Here is an 18,046-nt window from a genome sequence, read left to right as displayed (position 1 = left end):
CACAATGAGAAAAGTGTTTTCACATTGAAAACTAGACACGGCTTTACTGGAGGAAGTGTTGGCAAATGCATCTACCGCTATCATACGAAAGCGCGTTGTTTCATGTGGGAAATATCAACAACGAAAAATGACGCGCGTCTAAGCATAACCCGAACTGTTTCGCCTTTACATCGGCCTCAGGGAAGTACCGGCTGGATCTGCATCTACCGCTGAGGCTGTCACTATACTGCTATTGGTACCAAAAGCTATTAACTCTTCAAATAAGTGTGTTATTTGTTCTCAAAAGAACAATTGTTCAATTTAAAATCGGATTTACGCAATCGCATCTCTGTAATATTACCGACAATAATATTCTTCTGAACAAAATGATTCAACTTTCCCATTAGGCCTCTGCCATAATAGACGCGAAAAGCGACGCGAACCGATTCGCTTGGCTGTAGGTTAATGAACAGCCATCAGTAGAGCTGTGCATTAACCTACGGCCGAGCGAATCGGTTCGCGCCGCTTTTCGCGTCTACTATGGCAGAGACCTTAGAGAAAGTTGCTGGCTGATGTATTCACTTCATGCAAGCCTGCTGCTGATGCTTCCCGCTACCACACTGAAACAGCATTTTAGTGAAGGGAGTGTCGTTGCATCAGCTTACCCTGCTACTATCGATACTGATATACCCGCTGCAACAGCTACGCTATGCATAGCCATGCCACAGTTGTGGCCGCTACACGCTGGCCCAACTGCTGCGGAACTGCTACGCTTCTCCGCAGCCATGCCACAGTCGTGGCCGCTATCCGCTATCGATGGTACCCACTGCTCGCTCCAGCTGCTGCTAAGGGAGGACTGCTGTCGTCGCAGTTCAGAACTATTATGAGCGGCTTCGACTAAAACAGGCTCTTATATAGGGATGAAAATAGGAATGAATTATTTTACGTACGTGGTGGAATGATATAACTTGAAAAATATGTGTGACTTCATTCCGGCTCAGAGCGATCATTTGATAAGCTCCACCTCTTTTTTCAGTTTCTAAAGTTTTTTCTCAGTTTCGTAGCACGGATGCACAAAAATGATTTCTTGTCGAACGGGACCGATAGCACTTTCACTGAAGCAACAAAATAACATGTTTTGTGTCGTGTTGTGTAGCTTGGTTGAAGAAAATGTTCCCGTCCCCGTGTCGCATGTAAGCAGATTATTGCGTTCAGTAGACAGTAGATAGTGTATCCAGCGAATAAACACCGATGGTGCTCTCACACACGCAACGGTTTTAACCCGTATCTTATTGCGGTTTGTAACATCAAGCGATTTCGTTTGTTCGCTGTTGCGTGTTGCATCGTGTTGCGACTTGGCAGCTGGGAGACGACGAAATTCTGTTTATGCTGATTGATTGAATCGACTTCATATTAGCTCTGCATAGTCGAACTAACTGCTTTTGTGAATGCGTTCTAACAGGGCAGTTAATTATTCAATGTCGGTTATGCTGATCGCAGCCTTTGCGCTGCCCCTACATTGGGGGGTTTACTGAATAAAGTGAAAATTAGACAACTACAACAGAATTTAATTGCATCCCGCACAGAATGTCTGCTTGTGTTGATGCCAGAAAATTATTGACCTTCAATTATTTTTTTATTTGCTTTGAAAAAGCACGTTGCGGTTCAAAATCGGTTGCTAATTACAACCTTTGGGCTGCCCTAACAATGGGGAAATTAAGATACACGGACAACATGCACTGTGGAAGCTATTTCACATTCAGTAAACTAGACGGGTGCGACAAATTTAAATTGCTAGGATGCAACACAGAATGCTTGCTTGCGTTGACAAAAATTATTAACTCTCAATGACTTGTTTATTTGCCTTGAAAAAAGCATTTTGATTTCCGAAATTGGATTGGAATAATGGCTGTCTGGCGACACACGCTGAGAAAAACCGCGCTGCTGCTGAGACGTGGTGACCAACCACAGGGCTAGTGCTGCTGCTAAGGAAGGGCGACTGCTGTTGTCGCTGTCTAGAACTATTATGAGCGGCTCCGGCTGAAACAGGCTCTTATATAGGCCAAATAGCATGTTTTCAATTGCAAGGTATATGATCCTGTCGACCGTATCGACCGTTTCAAAAATGTTTCAGTAATAATTGTAATATGCACATTATTTACTGTTAAAAATTAAAAAGCTCATTCTCATTGGCCTTCAATGAGCGAGCGTTCCAATCTAAAATTTTGATCGGTTTATTTAAAATCATTGCTAAATTTTAAATTAGAAACAATTTTAATTATAAAATTTGTACCTATTTCAATGGCTTCAAACATTCATTTTGCCTGCAACATGGCGTTCATAAGATCGAACCTTGCCTGTTGCAGAAAAGAAAGTTTACCTGCCGTAATAGGCCTCAGGCAGTTGACACTAGAAAAAATATTTTCGGTAGCAATATTAGCTGGGGTAATAGGTGTACAATTATTTTCTAGCGTGTTTTGCTTACCCATATTAGCGGTCATTTTTGAACTACCAACATTTGGCGGTAGAACGTTCGAACTACCTGTAACCTGTGCATAAGTTAAACGAGTATGCAGAGGGGTAGAAGAAGTGGGCGTTATTGTAATGCTTGGAGAATTTTGTTTTGATTTGGAAATTGATATTTGTTTACCTTGCCTTGCCTTAACAATTGCTAAACGGACTGGGCATTGGTAAAAATTTGACATATGGTTGCCATTACAATTCGCACAGCGAAAATTTTTACTCTCTTTCACAGGACATGTGCCCTTTTTGTGAGAAGAGTCTCCACAAATGAGGCATTTTTGGTCCATGTTACAGAACTTTGAACCATGGCCATGACGTTGGCAAATACGGCATTGGGTGCTTTTCACCTCCGCCAAACTTCCTATAAGTTTCCCACTTTACACGCACGTTATATAAAGCATGTGCTTTTTCAAAAAAATTTAAGTTATTAACCTTACTGCGGTTAAAATGAATTAAATAATTAACAAGGGAAATTCCAGTGCGCTGACTGTTTTCGCCTTTTGTTTCATTAGAATTACTTGGGTAGGGGCTATGCCAAGTAATTCTGTTAAAGTAAGTTTGATCTCATCAACGGTTTGATCGTTCGTGAGACCTTTCAATACGACCTTGAACGGCTTGGCGCTCTTCGTTACCTATGTAAAAAATTTATTCATCTTTTCAGTTAAATACTGAATAAGACGATTACGACCCTCTATAGAGTCGGCTAATAAGCGGCATTCGCCTCTACGACCAAATTGATACGTAACTTTAACGTCAGAAACAAACGTTGAAAGTTCCTTTTTGAGAATATTAAATTCAGAAGAAATAGTAACCACAATAGGTGGAACTTTCTCCTTTTTTAAATATTTTACATTTTGTATAGTTTTATTACTAATAACTTTTACCAGCTTCTTGCTCAGGCAAAATATCAAAAGGGTTGTCACTACAGCCACCCGAAGTGTCAGAAAGAGACGCCTCTCTTTTCCTCCCCGCAGTGATGCGTGGTTTCTTTTTTCGTCCTGCCATTTCAGGTGATATGAAAAAAGTTGAAACAAATGGTAAATTCAAAAATAGGTAGTCTTGAGAAAGACTGATGGGAAATAACTTTCAGGTAGTCTTTAAAAGACACACTGACAAAACACAAACTTTGAAGCTATAGGCAGTCAAAGACCAGTCCACAAGCAACCGAAAACACGTCTGACCTGTAGGACAGTTCAAGACGCACTGGCCTAAGCATTTGTCTCTTGCCAATCCCGAATATCTCCCAGATGGCAAACGCACTTCAGTGGATGCGGTTTTTCGAGATACATCGCGTTGTCATTAATTTAATCACGATATTCATCGACGGAAAAAAATTTACCATAAACATGAATAAATCTGAGTTCACCTCGCGAAGTCATTACATTTCGAAGCCCCATATATGAGCAGACCAAACCAAGGCTGAATACGCATTAACACCGTAACATTGCACGCGACCGCTTTATTCTCTCCAACCGACGCGGACGCGCTGAAATATAGCGCTTTTATCGATTCTTTTTTACTTCTCGACACAAGAGTAAATTTCTATTGAGTATGATTCCTATTAAGTAGAAAAACTGGCAAAGTTCCATGCATTCAAAGCCATAAAAATTTTGAACATGCAGATACACATATTCGCCATACCTGCATAACTGTATTGAAACCGAACAGAATTCTAAGTCTACACTGGGGTCGCTTTTTACGCGGTTGGTTATACCGCATTTAAAAGATTAGATAAGATATATTCATACTAAACTTATTTGATACCGCGTACTAACCATCTTCCGAATCGAGTAAAAATAATTCGCGTTATTGTAGAAATATCGCGTTCAAAAAAACGCATAAAAACCACCCGCGTCAAAAGCTACCCCAGTGTATTTAAACCAACTGCCAAACCAATCACAATCAAAGTAAGTTTGAATATTATCGTTCTGAAAAACGGTTTAAATACAGAAATATTTACCCAAAAGCTAGGAAAATCATAAAATGAAATCATCATCATGATACTTTAGGACAAACAATGTCGACTTGCCGTAGTTAAAATAAAACGTGTCTACTTCTGGATCAAAAGATCGGATCGGAACTCTATCTGGGCACACCGGTTAGCCAAAAAGACCTGAGACATGCTGGTTTTTCAAAACTTGCAAAATTACACCACAGGCGAACGCATCAATCAAACCTTTTGGTATCTTAAACGATATAAAAATAATGTCAACCGTCGTGCACTACCTCGCATACAGCTTACAGATTGGACAGATACAAATGGTACAACACTTCGATGATGTCTGAGTCACTTACTGGAATAGAGGGCGATGCAATTTCTAAAAATATATACACCAACATGGGAAGTTGCTCGTGATACATATGAGACAGTGATTACTCAGGTGGCGGTATTGACTAAATACAAGCGGCATTCATCTCGGAAGTATGAAAAGCAGATTGTTTGTGGGATGACTAGCTTATGCTGCGCTTCAGATGCTCGACAAATGGCAAAATCCGAGAATACCCTACTTCAGAAGAGACGTATCACAAACAAAAATAAGGGTATACCAGCTGCGATGGTGGAAGCTCTATAAGCTACAGGAACTCTATAAAAAAGCGAGTCGGATGATAGTCCTATTTGGTATTATTGATAGCTGGATTTCACAAAAGCAATTTTCAGGCTGTAAAATACTTCAAACACAAATCTAATACCAACAGTAAATTTAATCATTTTGAAATTCTCACTAGAACCGACACAAAGAAGTTTTTTTTTGTGAGCTAGACACTTTTCAACAAATTTTATATATATTTCGGCTGATGACAAGCTAGATGCTTGAGTCACTATAACTTACTATGCTCACAGCAACACATTAATTTATCTAAAATCCTATACCTATTAGATTCCATTCCAAATTCGCTTGAAATTTAAACAGATAAACGTTGATGACTGCGAGACGCATGAATCGATATCAAAAATCGATCCTGCCAATCCAGACATTATTTCTGGTATTGATGTACCTTATTGAAAGCACCTCTGCAATATCACACAGTACATATATCGATTCGTGCACACAGCACCCTCATTGAAGGATATTAACTCTTATTTTATAATTAAATACAGTCAACACATCAGTCACACTATCCAGACTTGGTGAGGTAATTAATTGAAATGAAGATATTAGCACAGACAAACAGGCGTGCCTCTTCGAAGAAAATTCCTGAAAAATCTTCGTCCTTATTCGAAACGTTACACTCATGCGCCACCATGTGAGCTTATTGCCTACCAACTTATTTTCTTAAAACGGGTTTTGTCTCCGCTAATGGGTGTGCGCGCTTGCTCAAATCAGCAACAGAGACATTACTGACGGTTTTTGTCTTTGATAATAAACGTACCCGCTTGCTTATAGCGACACTAGCGGCATTACTGCCCACTAAGCAAAATCTCAAAATAATCGTTATTTTTCTGGTCGATGAAATCGTCTTCGAGTGGCACCTCTTTTTGTCTGTGATATTAGTGTAAGTCACGGCATCATCAATATTATCGATAATGAGAATCGATTTAGTAATCGAAACGATAAGTTTCATGATATTATCCATTCGAATTCAACCCTAATGAAAACTGCAAATGCCATTATTTGTTAGGGGTTCAATAATGAATTTCTTTCGGTAATTAGAGTTTGTGTGCCAAATATGCTGATTTCAAAATTTAGTTTTTAGCTGTCTTTATGTCATGAACATAAGCTTGACATGTCTATTTTGTGACTTGAATTAACCATCATTAAATCTGTAGATATACGGAACACTGCTGTTGAAACCAACGGCTATGCACTTGCAACACCTATAGCATGGTTATTACACAATAATGTAAGAAAAAAAACATATATGAACGCCCCCCTCAAGCAATATTGAACTTAGCTTTGAGTACATGCAGCCGGGAATCCAGACACCTTCCAAATTGTACGAGACTCCTTTGAAAGGCCCTCATTTCACTCTTCACGTCCAGTAGTCAACGCTGCCCACTCGTTCCACACACTCGAAACCGTTTTCTTTTCGTAAAACAACCACTTTTTAAACTCAAACTGGAAGAAACAGGCACATCAGCCATTGTCCGGTAACAGCGTTCTGCCAAAAAAGGTGGAAGAACTTAAAGAAAAACTGATTTATTTCTCATGAAGACATTCATTGTGAACTTACAAAAAATATTGAACATTTGAGATAGGTCCGTTACCTCCCGACGAAGGTTCCTGATGATGCCGAAACAAGAGCGTTGTACGGCCTTCAAGTCCGCTTTTCGAATGCATCTCTTGATTCTACCGATCAACTGTTCGCATTTCGTTGGTCTCCAGTTATTTTTGCACCGAAGGAACTCAAAATCCCAAAGAAATCTTCGATTGAACGACACTGAGATGGATTCGTTGTGTTGCGTATTTGGGGTACAAATGGAGTCGGGTGTTGGTTCAGAAACGTTTGTGTTTTTTTGACAAACTATAATGATATTTTCTCTGGCCAAGACACATACTTCTCATCTGTATGGTGTTTTGGAATAAATGGAATCATAATGTTGTTCAAACATTCGTTCTGGATATATTTTGATTAAAACCACTAGGCTCACGGTTCGAATTTGACAAAAAGGGAAAAGCCCTTTTCTGTCCACCGCTCTGGCCGGTCTTCCTCTACCTTCCTGGCGGATCATAGTTAAGGTTTGCAAGAAACCATACACAATAGAAATCGGAAGATTTCCGCTTTCAAAATGGTTTACAATGAACTTTTTGCTAAAATTGTAGTGTAGTTGATAGCGAACTGTACAATGCACTTGTGTAATGCTCCTTGTTAGGATGCTATTTTGAACCGAACTGAGCATGCATGAATGAAACACAAAATACTGGCATAAGGAGGAAAGACAGAGCTTTCATATACATGTTTTCACTTCTCTCGTGTTTGTGGTGGCGTGAAAGAGCCCCAAAAAATTCCAGATTTTTAGCTGTCACCCGTGATATTTATGGTATATAGATTTTCATGTCACCATTTCACCAATAATACCGCATGGAATCATGAACAAATTATGTTTATCGAAACAATCTGTCTATCTAGTTTACAGAAACAACAATTTATAGTAAATCCGACGTGAATTTATTTGAATAAATCGTGTATAGTATAGAATTTGTATCATGATCGGAACCAAAAATGTATCATAATCGGACCAGCCATTTTATTTCAGATCCACTTGAATGAAAGTACTTTTTTCTTTACAACTTGACTGTCTAAAACTATTCTCAGCATTCCAAAATGAACACTCAAGGAAAAAAGTTTTTTCCAACATAAACGTTTCCATCAGTTGTGTCTACGTGAAATCCATCATTATATCAAGCATAGGTACAGATAAGCGGCGAAGTCTCAGAAGTAAGCTGTTCCGATTACGATACAAAATAGTCCTTTGCATTTCCTCAATAATTCCAACTTTAAAGCAAACATTTTGAACAAAAGTGTTTTTAAATGGAATTTGGAAGGTATGGGAGCATTTTAGGAAGAAATATACTGCAATCCTTGAAAGTTTTATTCCATTATCACTGCTTGCAAATAAGTCATGATAGCAATTTTGTTGAATGTTTGATGTTTTTTGTATCTAATAGTGGAGAAATTTTGTACAAAAACAAATTTTCGAGAAAATGTACATGATCTTACCCTTCTCTACCAACGAAAATATCCTTCCTGTGATCGTTGTAGTGATGCAGAAATTAATACAGTCTCCAAACAGCTAAAATCCCTTCTATTTTAACCGAAGTTATGGGCTGTGACGGTCCTTTTTAGTTTAGTTTAGCCTGTACAAATAGACTTCAATTATTGAGACCTGCAGCAGAGGATCCCCTGGAAAATAAAATGGTTATAATAGTTCTTAGCCCTGGCTTTTGCGTAAAAACTTTATGGTTAAACCCCTAAACTAAGGTGTATTGTGACCCGTGTTGAGAGATGTATGACGGAGTAGAAGCAAGAGGTTCAAAATATTCCCAGCCGCTAACCGATCCTGTGGAATACCTGGTGTTCTCCGTCGTACCTAACCCAACTGCGTTAGGATATTTGTGTCAGGCAACGGACCTTTCTTTGGTGGCGACTCGTGGGATCAAAAAATGAATAAAACCAATCAAATATAACAATAAACCTTACTCTACCGGAACAAATGGAGTTGGCGTACAGTCCTACACGATCGCACGCAATAAGCAGGACCGAGGAAATGGAACTGGAGGAGGACTTCAATCACGACAGCGAATCGCTGGGCGAAGGATCTTCGGCTTCATCACTTGGCGTTAGTTCGTCGAGCAAGAAATAAGTGTACCCGGAGGGTTATCATGCCGATCCGGAGATACGATTGAATGACAGGAGGAAATCTAAGTCATATCGTGCTGCTGTCAACGTCTCCCCCAATCGCAACGGCAGCGTCTGAAGAGATTGTCGAGTCTATACCATTCACGCGAGGAGGCCATAGGCGTAGTTCGTGAACCAGTCGACCGCTCAGCGACAACGGTCGATTGAACAGCAGGCCAAACGCAAATGTTGAGGGCCCGATAAGCAAAAAAACCTTGAGATCGTGAAAGGCCCAAAAAATCGAATGTACTCGATGTGCCCACCATTTTTCCGATGACATCCCAAGACAGTCCTTCGGTATCGACAATCACGTGCTCGTTATGACAGATTTCAAAGTCCTTAAACTAGGATGAGATATTTTACAGGCTTCTGCTACAACATACGCTCAAATCGAATAATCCAACAGGTCAAGGTCCGGATCTCTGGAGAGCCGCAAATCTTTCAACCAAAACATTTTTTTTTTCATCAGTCATTGTTGAATCCTATTTGACCCATAATATAGCATCCTGTTGTAGAGCAACGTATTGATTCTACGAAAAGTTGGCTTCCGTCCAAGGATGCACTTGGTTCTTTCAAATGGCGATATACGCTTTGGTATTCATTTTAACACCAGCATCAATGAAAACATGCGGCATTTGCAAACATTTGGACACAGTCATGCCAAAAACTATGAAACCCGCCGTATGTTCGATTTGGAACAAAACTATTACTTTTTCGGTCTGTGTAAGAAGCTCTTCGTCAGAGGACAGGATTAGAATTTTAACACTCTTCATTAAAAAAAAAGAAATCACCACGAAAGACTCACTCGTAGAGTCGTAGGTTCTTCATCCGCTCCATAATGAAGCGGCATATCGTTCTAGCTCTTCTAGAAGCGTGAAGTTGTCTATGATAATTCTTAGCATCGATTTTACAGAAATCTTGGCTGAATAGTGAGGACTCTGCGCGTGAGTGCAAACCGCGGACCTTCACTTTCGGGGATCTGCTGCTTAGGACCATCCTGTAGACTTTTCAACGCGATAAATAGTGGCCAAAAAACATCCTACCACCCAGGAAACCTCCTTTGGCGTCTACTGGGCGTGCAGCAAACTTCGTTCCAGTTAAAATGCTATCTTCTCTCATTTTTTCCAGTTTTATCTTCAGGATATTTTTTTTACTTTAGTCGACTACTGTTATCAAAGGATGACGATTAACCGTTCCTGTTAGGGGAGCTCGCAGCCGCAAGGTTCAACAAGCGGGTGGTCGTGGGTTCGAATCTCAGTAGAATCTGGCCATTTGGTTGTCAAAGGACTTTAACATGGGTTTATTCTCAGTCTTTCCATTACATACCCTTCCTCAAAGCTGAATTAGTAAAATACGAAGTGCCCTGCCAGTCGTTGCCATCCAGTGTGAGATAGATCTCGTCATCCATCACCAGGTCGCGATTTGCTTGGAAAATCGACGTGACCATCTTATTCAACCGCTGCCGCTGCCGCTGCGCCATTGCCTGCAGCGCCGAGACCAGTGGATGAGACTGCCGCTGCCCGTATGTTCATGTTCGCCAGGTACGTTTTTATTGTTCGGCCGGTTGCACCGATCAAGCGGCCGAGCGCACGCAGCGATGTAGCAACTTTTCCCTAAGTCTTTTATTTCAACATTCTTGACGCTCAGGGTTGTCGGCCGGCCGAATTAATCGCTTTTGCGTTTGTTTACGGGAAAAATTCATTGAGACCTCTGAAGACGCACTTTTGACTTGGCTAGAAGCACCAAAACTTACAGGAATGTTTGAAAAACTATAATCTTTAATTTTCGCAGTTTGAGCTTAAGTGCATTTTTTCTCTTTTGTCGACCATTTGTCAATACAGGGGGAGCTGGTAGCTGCGAGGTATGCTTCTTGGGGAGCCTTTGGAATACTTGGCAACAAACTTTATACAGAGTTTTCGAAATCTTACTCTGCCAGAACAAATGTTAACATTAACATACACCACACCGTGCAGCCCTTCAAGGCCGCACGTAACAGGCAGGACCGAGGAAATGGAAGAGGACTTCAACCTCGACAGCGAACCACTGGGCGAAAGATCGTCGGCAAGGGGAAACCTAAGTCACCTCGTGCTGCCGTCGAACGGCTCTTCCAATCGCAACGGCGTCTGAAGATTCTGCCAAGTCCAGACCACCTAGTTTGTCAACCAGTCGACCAGATTGGCCGCTCAGGTCAGGTCAAAACCAAGCGACATGAGTTGACCGTGATAAAAGCCTGGAGACTTAGCATGCGCGGAGCCATCTGCACCGCGACAAATGGCAAGTGTGTTTTATAAAGAAATGATAGAGGCGCCTCAACTGTCTATCACCTCGATCGACTATTCAGTTTCTCTACCTTCTCCTTAATAGTTAAAAGCTGCTCGCGAAGCCATTCTCGACTGCATCGCAGACTAGGAATAACCCGCCATCAGGCCTAAGTTTGAGAGTAGCTTACTGAAAAATGGCCTCCTGCAACTTGACTGTTCACAGTTCGATGGCTGGAGACCACGGCGTCTTCTCGAACCGTGATGGCACACCTTCGTGTTTTTTATACAAAAAAGGCTCTAAAATTAATAGGGTACCTCTGGGACAGAGTTTTTCGACTACTTTAAAACCAGGACGATGGTTTCTCCATACATCCATGACAAGTTGACTATCGCAACGTCACTGGTGAAACAGTCGAGCGATTAAAAAGCTACAATCTTTCATTTTTTCCAGGCAACTTTTTTCGCTTTTGTCGACCTGTTATGAACACAAATTTGCGTTAGAGATCCAACTGAAAATAAATGAAAGATTATAGCTTTTTACCCGTTCCTGTGAATTTTGGTGCCCTGAGCCCAGTCGGAAGTGCGTGAAGTCATCAGAGAACCCGTAAGCAAACGTAGAGGCGACGAATTTGGCGAGCAATTAGTCTGTGGCCTTCTGACACTCTCCGAAGCTGGCTAAGCGTATTTAAATTCATAGGAACGGTCATAAAGCTATGATTCTTTAATGTCTATTTACACTTGGAGAGGCCAAAATTATCTTATATCATGGCTACTAATATAACATTAGGAAACAGAATAACACACATACACATACCGTAGAAAAAAGCATCTAGACACTTATGCACGAATTTTAAACTACATCAGCAGAAAACTTTGTTTCCAGCGAAACTAAATTAAAACGACATCAGTTATTGTAGTTACCATTTTTTCCTTTTTTAACGATGTCAGCACTAAGTAACATTGAACTACGTTTAAAAAAAATAATTTTTCTCTTATTACACTGGGGTCGCTTTTTACGCGGTTGGTTTTACCGCATTTAAAAGATTAGACTAGATATACTTATACTGAACTTATTTGATACCGCGTACGAATCATCTTCCGAATCGAGTAGAAAAAATCCGCGTTATTGTAAAATTTATTATTGCCGGTTTTTTTTTGTAAGCTGCTAGAAGTTTCACTAAGTTTGAATTCTGCTGAGTACAAATAGCTTGCCGCTCTCAATCTCAAACCTTGCACAGAACATTTCATACAAGCGATCAACGTCTAACTACTAACGTGGAATCTATGTTTATCATGTTTAGGCGTCAGCAAAAGCAGGCAAATAGTCGGTGCTACCCGGCAGCAATACGTTGTGTGTGCGCATGTGTGTGTTTACAAGCACAAGCTGTAGGCAAACAATCAGTTTAATCTTTACGCCCAATCACCGGTTTCATCGCTTCAGGCGACAGTTTGCGAACATTTCGTACTTCACTTTTGAATAGATTGGTTGGTGTATAGAGTATTCAATTGGATGTTTTACAATGCCAGAGCAGAAGAAAATTGAATTTTTAAAAACTATTCTACCGCAGAAGATATTGGAACAGTTGAACCGTAATAGCGATGAAATTTTGCATACAACTGTTAGTACTCCGGAACATTTGGATGGATTCATGTCTACTATACATCGGTTGGAGATGACAGTCAAACGAAGTAACGATGGGTAAAAACACACCAATTACAAATTGAATTCAAAAACTAACTGTTCCGTTTTTATTTCAGTACAGAGGAAACAATGAGCCTTATGGTAAAAGTAATGAAAGGTGACGATGCATTTAGGGAGCACAGCAAGGCAAAAGTTCAGTTTTCCAATGAAATTTTTATCTATACTGAAGTGCTCCCCCAGTTCACACAACTACTGTTATCGAGTGGCAGTCCGATTAGGGGTGACTCCTGGTGCCCAAGAGTACTATACGGTGCAGCTGGAAAATTCCCTGACTACAGTGACCAATTCGAAACAATGCTAGTAATGGAAAACATGACATTGGATGGATTCAAAGCTGGACCACGACAAGATTTGGATGAAGATCATTTAATGCTGATGGCTAGAAAAATTGCCCAATTTCATGCTTGCACATATGCCATGAAAATTAACAAAGACAAGAATCTGGATCGTCTCATTGAAGGAATTATACCGCTGAATTTTCTTGAAGAAGGAAAAGTATTTCATAGTTACGCTGTATTGATAAGATTGGGGTTGGAACGCATACTGGAGTACATTGAGAAAAATCCGAAGGAACTAGACACTGAGTCGTTCAAAAAGGATATGGTTAAGCTACGTGATAAGTATGGTAAAGCGCCAGTTAATTTAATGCAAAAGTTCTTGAAACGTGATGACTACTCTGTGATCCTGCACGGCGATTACAATCGCAATAATGTCTTGTTCAAATACGAAAATGACCGACCGGTGGATGCTCGAATGTTCGATTTTCAAGAGAATCGTTACGCGACGCCGGCCATCGATTTATCCTTTTTTATGTGCATGAGTATGCCGACTGGTTTGAGAGAACGTTTCTGGAATCCTATGCTACGTCATTACCACGAAAGTTTGACCAATACCCTGACTAGTATTTTGAATTGTAAAGCAGATGATGAAAAAATACAGATCTACAACTTTGAAAACTTCATGAAACATTTCCAACTGCGTGGTTTGTACGGAGGAATGGTGGCGGCACATTTTTTGCCCTGGATGCTCTGTCCGGAAGACGAATGCGCCCAACTTTCGTATCATTTTGCGAAGGACTTGGATTCCCCTGAAATGAAACATTGGACATTGGTTTGTGGAGGCGAAGCTGTAGACAAGCGCTTGGTGGAAATTTTCCGACATCTGAGTCAGCTAGGTTACTTCGGTATAATAGACGAAGATTGAGCATTATCATGATAATGCTAATCATATAGTCGAGTTTCTCTATTATAGTTTTTATCGAAAACGATTTTACTGTTAAAATATTAAAATATATAGGCTTTTTTTGTTTTACGATGATATAACCGATGTAACGGTTTAATTTTCTTTAAATAGTATCACAGACAAATAGATAAACGCTCTGCTTCATCTTGAATTTTGCCCTTTTGGCCCAACAGTGCGTAACCATAGAAAATGTCTACTTTTCAATAAAAATAATTGAAAATGCGAATTGACTCCAAATACAACTTTCACTTTATATATATATATATATATCTCTTTCTATTAACCTGACAATTATAAATGCGTTAATTTCAGATCTCTCTCGGTAATTATATAATAAATCGGTAAATTTCAGTATTCGTGTACCAATATAAGGAGAAAGATACCTCCAGAGTTTACGAGCTGATCCACAGCAATATGAACAATGGTTTCTTTTCATTAAACCAAAGATAGCAGCTGTGTGTGTTCATCGTTATGATTAAAAAAAAGTTTAGGAAGGTGATAAGGTTGGTCACTGCACCTACGCAATGAATAAGAGTAAGGTTTCAGGAAGAAACGTGACAAAAATGATATTATTGGATATTATTGAAATCGAAGTACTTCGCTTCAAAGCTTTAATCATAAATCTCCAAATAGGTTTTACTCTTTGATTCGAGCAGCAGATTCTGCTGCAATCGTCATGATAGAGTTTTTTTAGAGGGATTGTAAGTAGGTAAATACACTAAATAAGAGTAACACGAAAGGTGTTTTACAACTAGAAAGAATATTTATTACAAAGAATCGAGCTCCAGAGACACAATCAGCATCTTCGTTTTTTTACTTTAATCAATCTGCCAGAAATTGCATATATCCTTTTCGGGAGCAATGTAACATAACATTAGCAATACGCCTGTTAGCATTTTCACCCCCAGCTTGCCTTAGGATTTTCCCGAACTGCTCCGCATAGACGTCATTTTCGAAGTAGTGCACAATTTCGTCCAGTTCTTCAGGTGATGCCATCATTGTTGGGATAAATTTCACCGCAATCATTGCACCATAGATGAAATAGTTCGACAGATGTGACATCAAATTTTCGTAACTGAAAAATAGCCATTGAAGGAAGTTTTCACAAATTTGTTTTATAATTTACCTGTACAACTTCAGACGATCATCGTTGGCTGGTAGTTTTGTAATCTCCAAAATACATCTGAATAATTCCTCGTGATAAATTTCAAGTATTTTATCCCATAGGTACTCTTTAGATTCATCGTTCATGTTCATAAACATGAAAAAAGACAAATCCACTGCGGGAGATCCAAAGCGGTTTTCCTGGAAGTCGATCATTAGAACGTCGACCGGCGTTTCTCCGTCATATTTAAAAAGTACATTGTTTCGATTGTAGTCTCCGTGAAGAATCACAGAATAAACATCATCTCTCTGTATACATAGTTGCATTAGTTCCGAAGGTTTCCCTTGATATTTTTTCTGCAACCTTGCAATGTCCGTTCGAATTTTATCATTTTCCAAAATACTAGGATTTCGATCCAAATATTCGTATAATCTAGCTTGGCTGTGCTTAAATACAACATTATAACTTTTGAAGCAGACTTCACCATCTTTGATGAAATCTAATGGAATGATAGTTTCAACTAGCCGCTTAAGTCGATCAGTGTTCAAAATTCTCATCGCATAACTGCACGCGTGAAACTGTGCAATATTCCGTGCCATCAGTGTCAGATGGGCCTCGTCTAGGTCAAACCGTGGGCCTAATGTATAGCCAAGTGGTTGGACATTCTGCATCACCAGAATAGTTTCAAACTGCTCACTATAGCCGGAAAAATTTCCTTGCTTCGCAAAATAAACTCTCGGGCACCATGTATCGGTGTCAATGTCAGCTTCAGCGTCCGCAATCAATTCACGAAAAGCTGGAATTATGTTGCCGTAAACGTTAATTTCGTTTGGAAACAAAATCAGTCCCAATGACTCGCGGCGAAACGTCTCGTCCCCTTTCATCACCTTCACCAATAGCGTCAAATTACGCACCGTACTGGAATAGAGGGACAAAATACAATAGGTGATAATTTGACCATAAATAATTTGTACTTACTCAGCATCTTTTTCTGCCGCCACAACATCCAGACTGTAGATGGTGGCCATGAAGCCATCCATGGATTTCGGTGCGTTCAAAACACATTTTACTACGTGCAGATTTTTGAGATCTACATTTTTGGCAAACACTTCCTGCAGTAGCTCGTTTTGCAGAAACTTCAGCTTACGATCGTCTTCCATCCCCTAGCTCACACCGCACAGTACTATCGGAAAGATACACGATTACGGGATGAGTGTAACAGAGCCAGCATGACTTAGACGCTTTCAATGTTTGAACAGTAATCGCATTTCGTCTTATCAGCAGTCGGCTGTCTGAAATTTTTGCAACATCGTTCGGATGGATGAGTGACTAGAGTAAGTGTTAGCCTTTGGAGTTCCTGCTAAATCTTAACATCTTCATTTATGTTTTACGCAGATTACGTTCAGCCCATCTAATGTGGTTGGATGAGGTCAGAAAGACGATAGTAATGTGATTTCAATTTTAAATTCATGAATGAACAGTAGGAATAGTTTAGCTCGAATTTGTAAGTTATGAGTTAGGATCCTATCCGTTCACTATGGCTTGGTTATTGCGTATACTTTATGCACGCTACATCATGTTAAAGAGAATCTACATAACAGAATCCAAGTCAGTCACCGTTGTTATTAGAACCTAACTGAAACGATGAAATTAGGTTGCTAAAACAGGCATGGGGTACTTGAGGTATTCTGGTGTGACATAAGTAATTCGTCGTGTTTGTATTGTATAATCGTAGTACGTTCCACACAAAGATATCAGATTAAAATTGGAATTTGCATACGGTCCTAAAACATCTGTATTTAGAAAACAAATTTATTCATCCAATATCCCTAAACAGACGTAAATGATTCTTTCATAATTGTCTGTCGCGTTGTTCAATAGTTTCTGCAAGAGCAAATGATTTTCACGAGAAGCCAACGAAGCACAACTGCTGTACTTCCCTTTTTCGCTCTCTCGCTAAACGCTGCACACTATGTGTAAAATAGACAGAGCACTCACATCCTATGACAAATCACTATCATATAATGTAAATAATATTTGCGAATAAATTACTTGGGTGTGTCTCGGAAGCAAAGACTTATCAGACTTTTTCATGCGTGTCGTATGACTAGGTAAGACAACAAATTACATGATGACTGCAACAATATTCGAAGCTCTACGGAATCAAATTCCTGCAATACATCATGTAATATTACAGCCGATAATAAAACGAAGCTTCTTTTTATCGTAACACAATTGTTAAGCCACTACAACCGGAATTCAAAGATAAAAATTGTCCGCGACGACCTGAGTGCTCAGCGAACACAAAACTAGTTTGTGCGCTTCTGTTCAAACAAGATTTTCGCTTCTGCCAAAACTAGTTATTGTGTGCGACTATTTATTTTATCTGCTCTTTCTTCCTGTTTAGCATATGTGTTGAACTTTAAAAAGAGGTGAAGTAGTATAGTCAAGTTTTGTGTGGTGTTGTAGCGTGCAAAGAAAGAAAGCGCTTTGCCGGCTAAACTGTCACGCAAATGGACGAAAATCACCAATTGTTCCAGTACAATATCACAATCGACCGAACGTAATAATTGCAGTGATGGAATTGTTTCCACTTCGAGTCGAATAACTAGCCAAAGAGCTATAAGAAATAGGCATTTGGGGCTAAACTTGGCGAATACGGGGGTTGCGAAGACGGTTTTTAGCGCATTTTTTTAGTTAATCGGTCGTATCGCGAGCAGACTGAGCGGGAGTGCTGTCTTAGTGAAAGAGCACTTTCGCCTTGATTTCCACGTCAAATCGATCCAATACGACCCATTATACGGGTTGTTGATTGTTTTACCATGTTCGAAATAGTCGATGAATGTTATGTCTTGTGATATTAGAAAAAAGAAAAAAAAAACAAATAACACCGAG

The 18,046-nt window shown here is 39.8% G+C and overlaps 2 protein-coding genes across 8 annotated transcripts; one reads left to right on the top strand and one right to left on the bottom strand.

The window, feature by feature from the left end:
* Nucleotides 1-9,721: 9,721 nt before the first annotated feature.
* LOC129726478 (uncharacterized) lies at nucleotides 9,722-14,126 on the top strand. Of its 2 annotated transcripts, none has more exons than XM_055683231.1 (3): nucleotides 9,722-10,382; nucleotides 12,404-12,801; nucleotides 12,866-14,126. In XM_055683231.1, exons 2-3 carry the CDS (start codon nucleotides 12,798-12,800, stop codon nucleotides 14,005-14,007), a joined length of 1,146 nt encoding a protein of 381 aa, XP_055539206.1. In that variant the 5' UTR covers nucleotides 9,722-10,382; nucleotides 12,404-12,797; the 3' UTR covers nucleotides 14,008-14,126. The 2 variants fall into 2 exon arrangements, with proteins under 2 accessions (XP_055539206.1, XP_055539205.1); XM_055683230.1 differs by having other exon boundaries at nucleotides 9,732-10,382; nucleotides 12,861-14,126.
* Nucleotides 14,127-14,789: 663 nt separating this feature from the next.
* On the bottom strand, nucleotides 14,790-17,496 carry LOC129726477 (uncharacterized). 6 transcript variants are annotated; one of them, XM_055683229.1, is made up of 4 exons: nucleotides 17,204-17,496; nucleotides 16,126-16,944; nucleotides 15,173-16,069; nucleotides 14,790-15,121 (listed from the first exon to the last, which is right to left on the bottom strand). In XM_055683229.1, the coding sequence occupies exons 2-4, from the start codon at nucleotides 16,185-16,187 to the stop codon at nucleotides 14,869-14,871; spliced, it is 1,212 nt and encodes a 403-aa protein (XP_055539204.1). In that variant the 5' UTR covers nucleotides 16,188-16,944; nucleotides 17,204-17,496; the 3' UTR covers nucleotides 14,790-14,868. The 6 variants fall into 6 exon arrangements, with proteins under 6 accessions (XP_055539204.1, XP_055539202.1, XP_055539200.1 ...); XM_055683227.1 differs by having other exon boundaries at nucleotides 16,130-16,334; nucleotides 17,150-17,495; XM_055683225.1 differs by having other exon boundaries at nucleotides 16,130-16,944; nucleotides 17,204-17,495.
* Nucleotides 17,497-18,046: the final 550 nt, after the last annotated feature.

The sequence above is a fragment of the Wyeomyia smithii genome, chromosome 3 (genome assembly GCF_029784165.1).
Source record: "Wyeomyia smithii strain HCP4-BCI-WySm-NY-G18 chromosome 3, ASM2978416v1, whole genome shotgun sequence".
NCBI lineage: Eukaryota > Metazoa > Arthropoda > Insecta > Diptera > Culicidae > Wyeomyia > Wyeomyia smithii.
The sequence above is the reverse complement of the archived record's forward strand: the minus strand, read 5'-3'. Positions and strand labels throughout refer to the sequence as shown.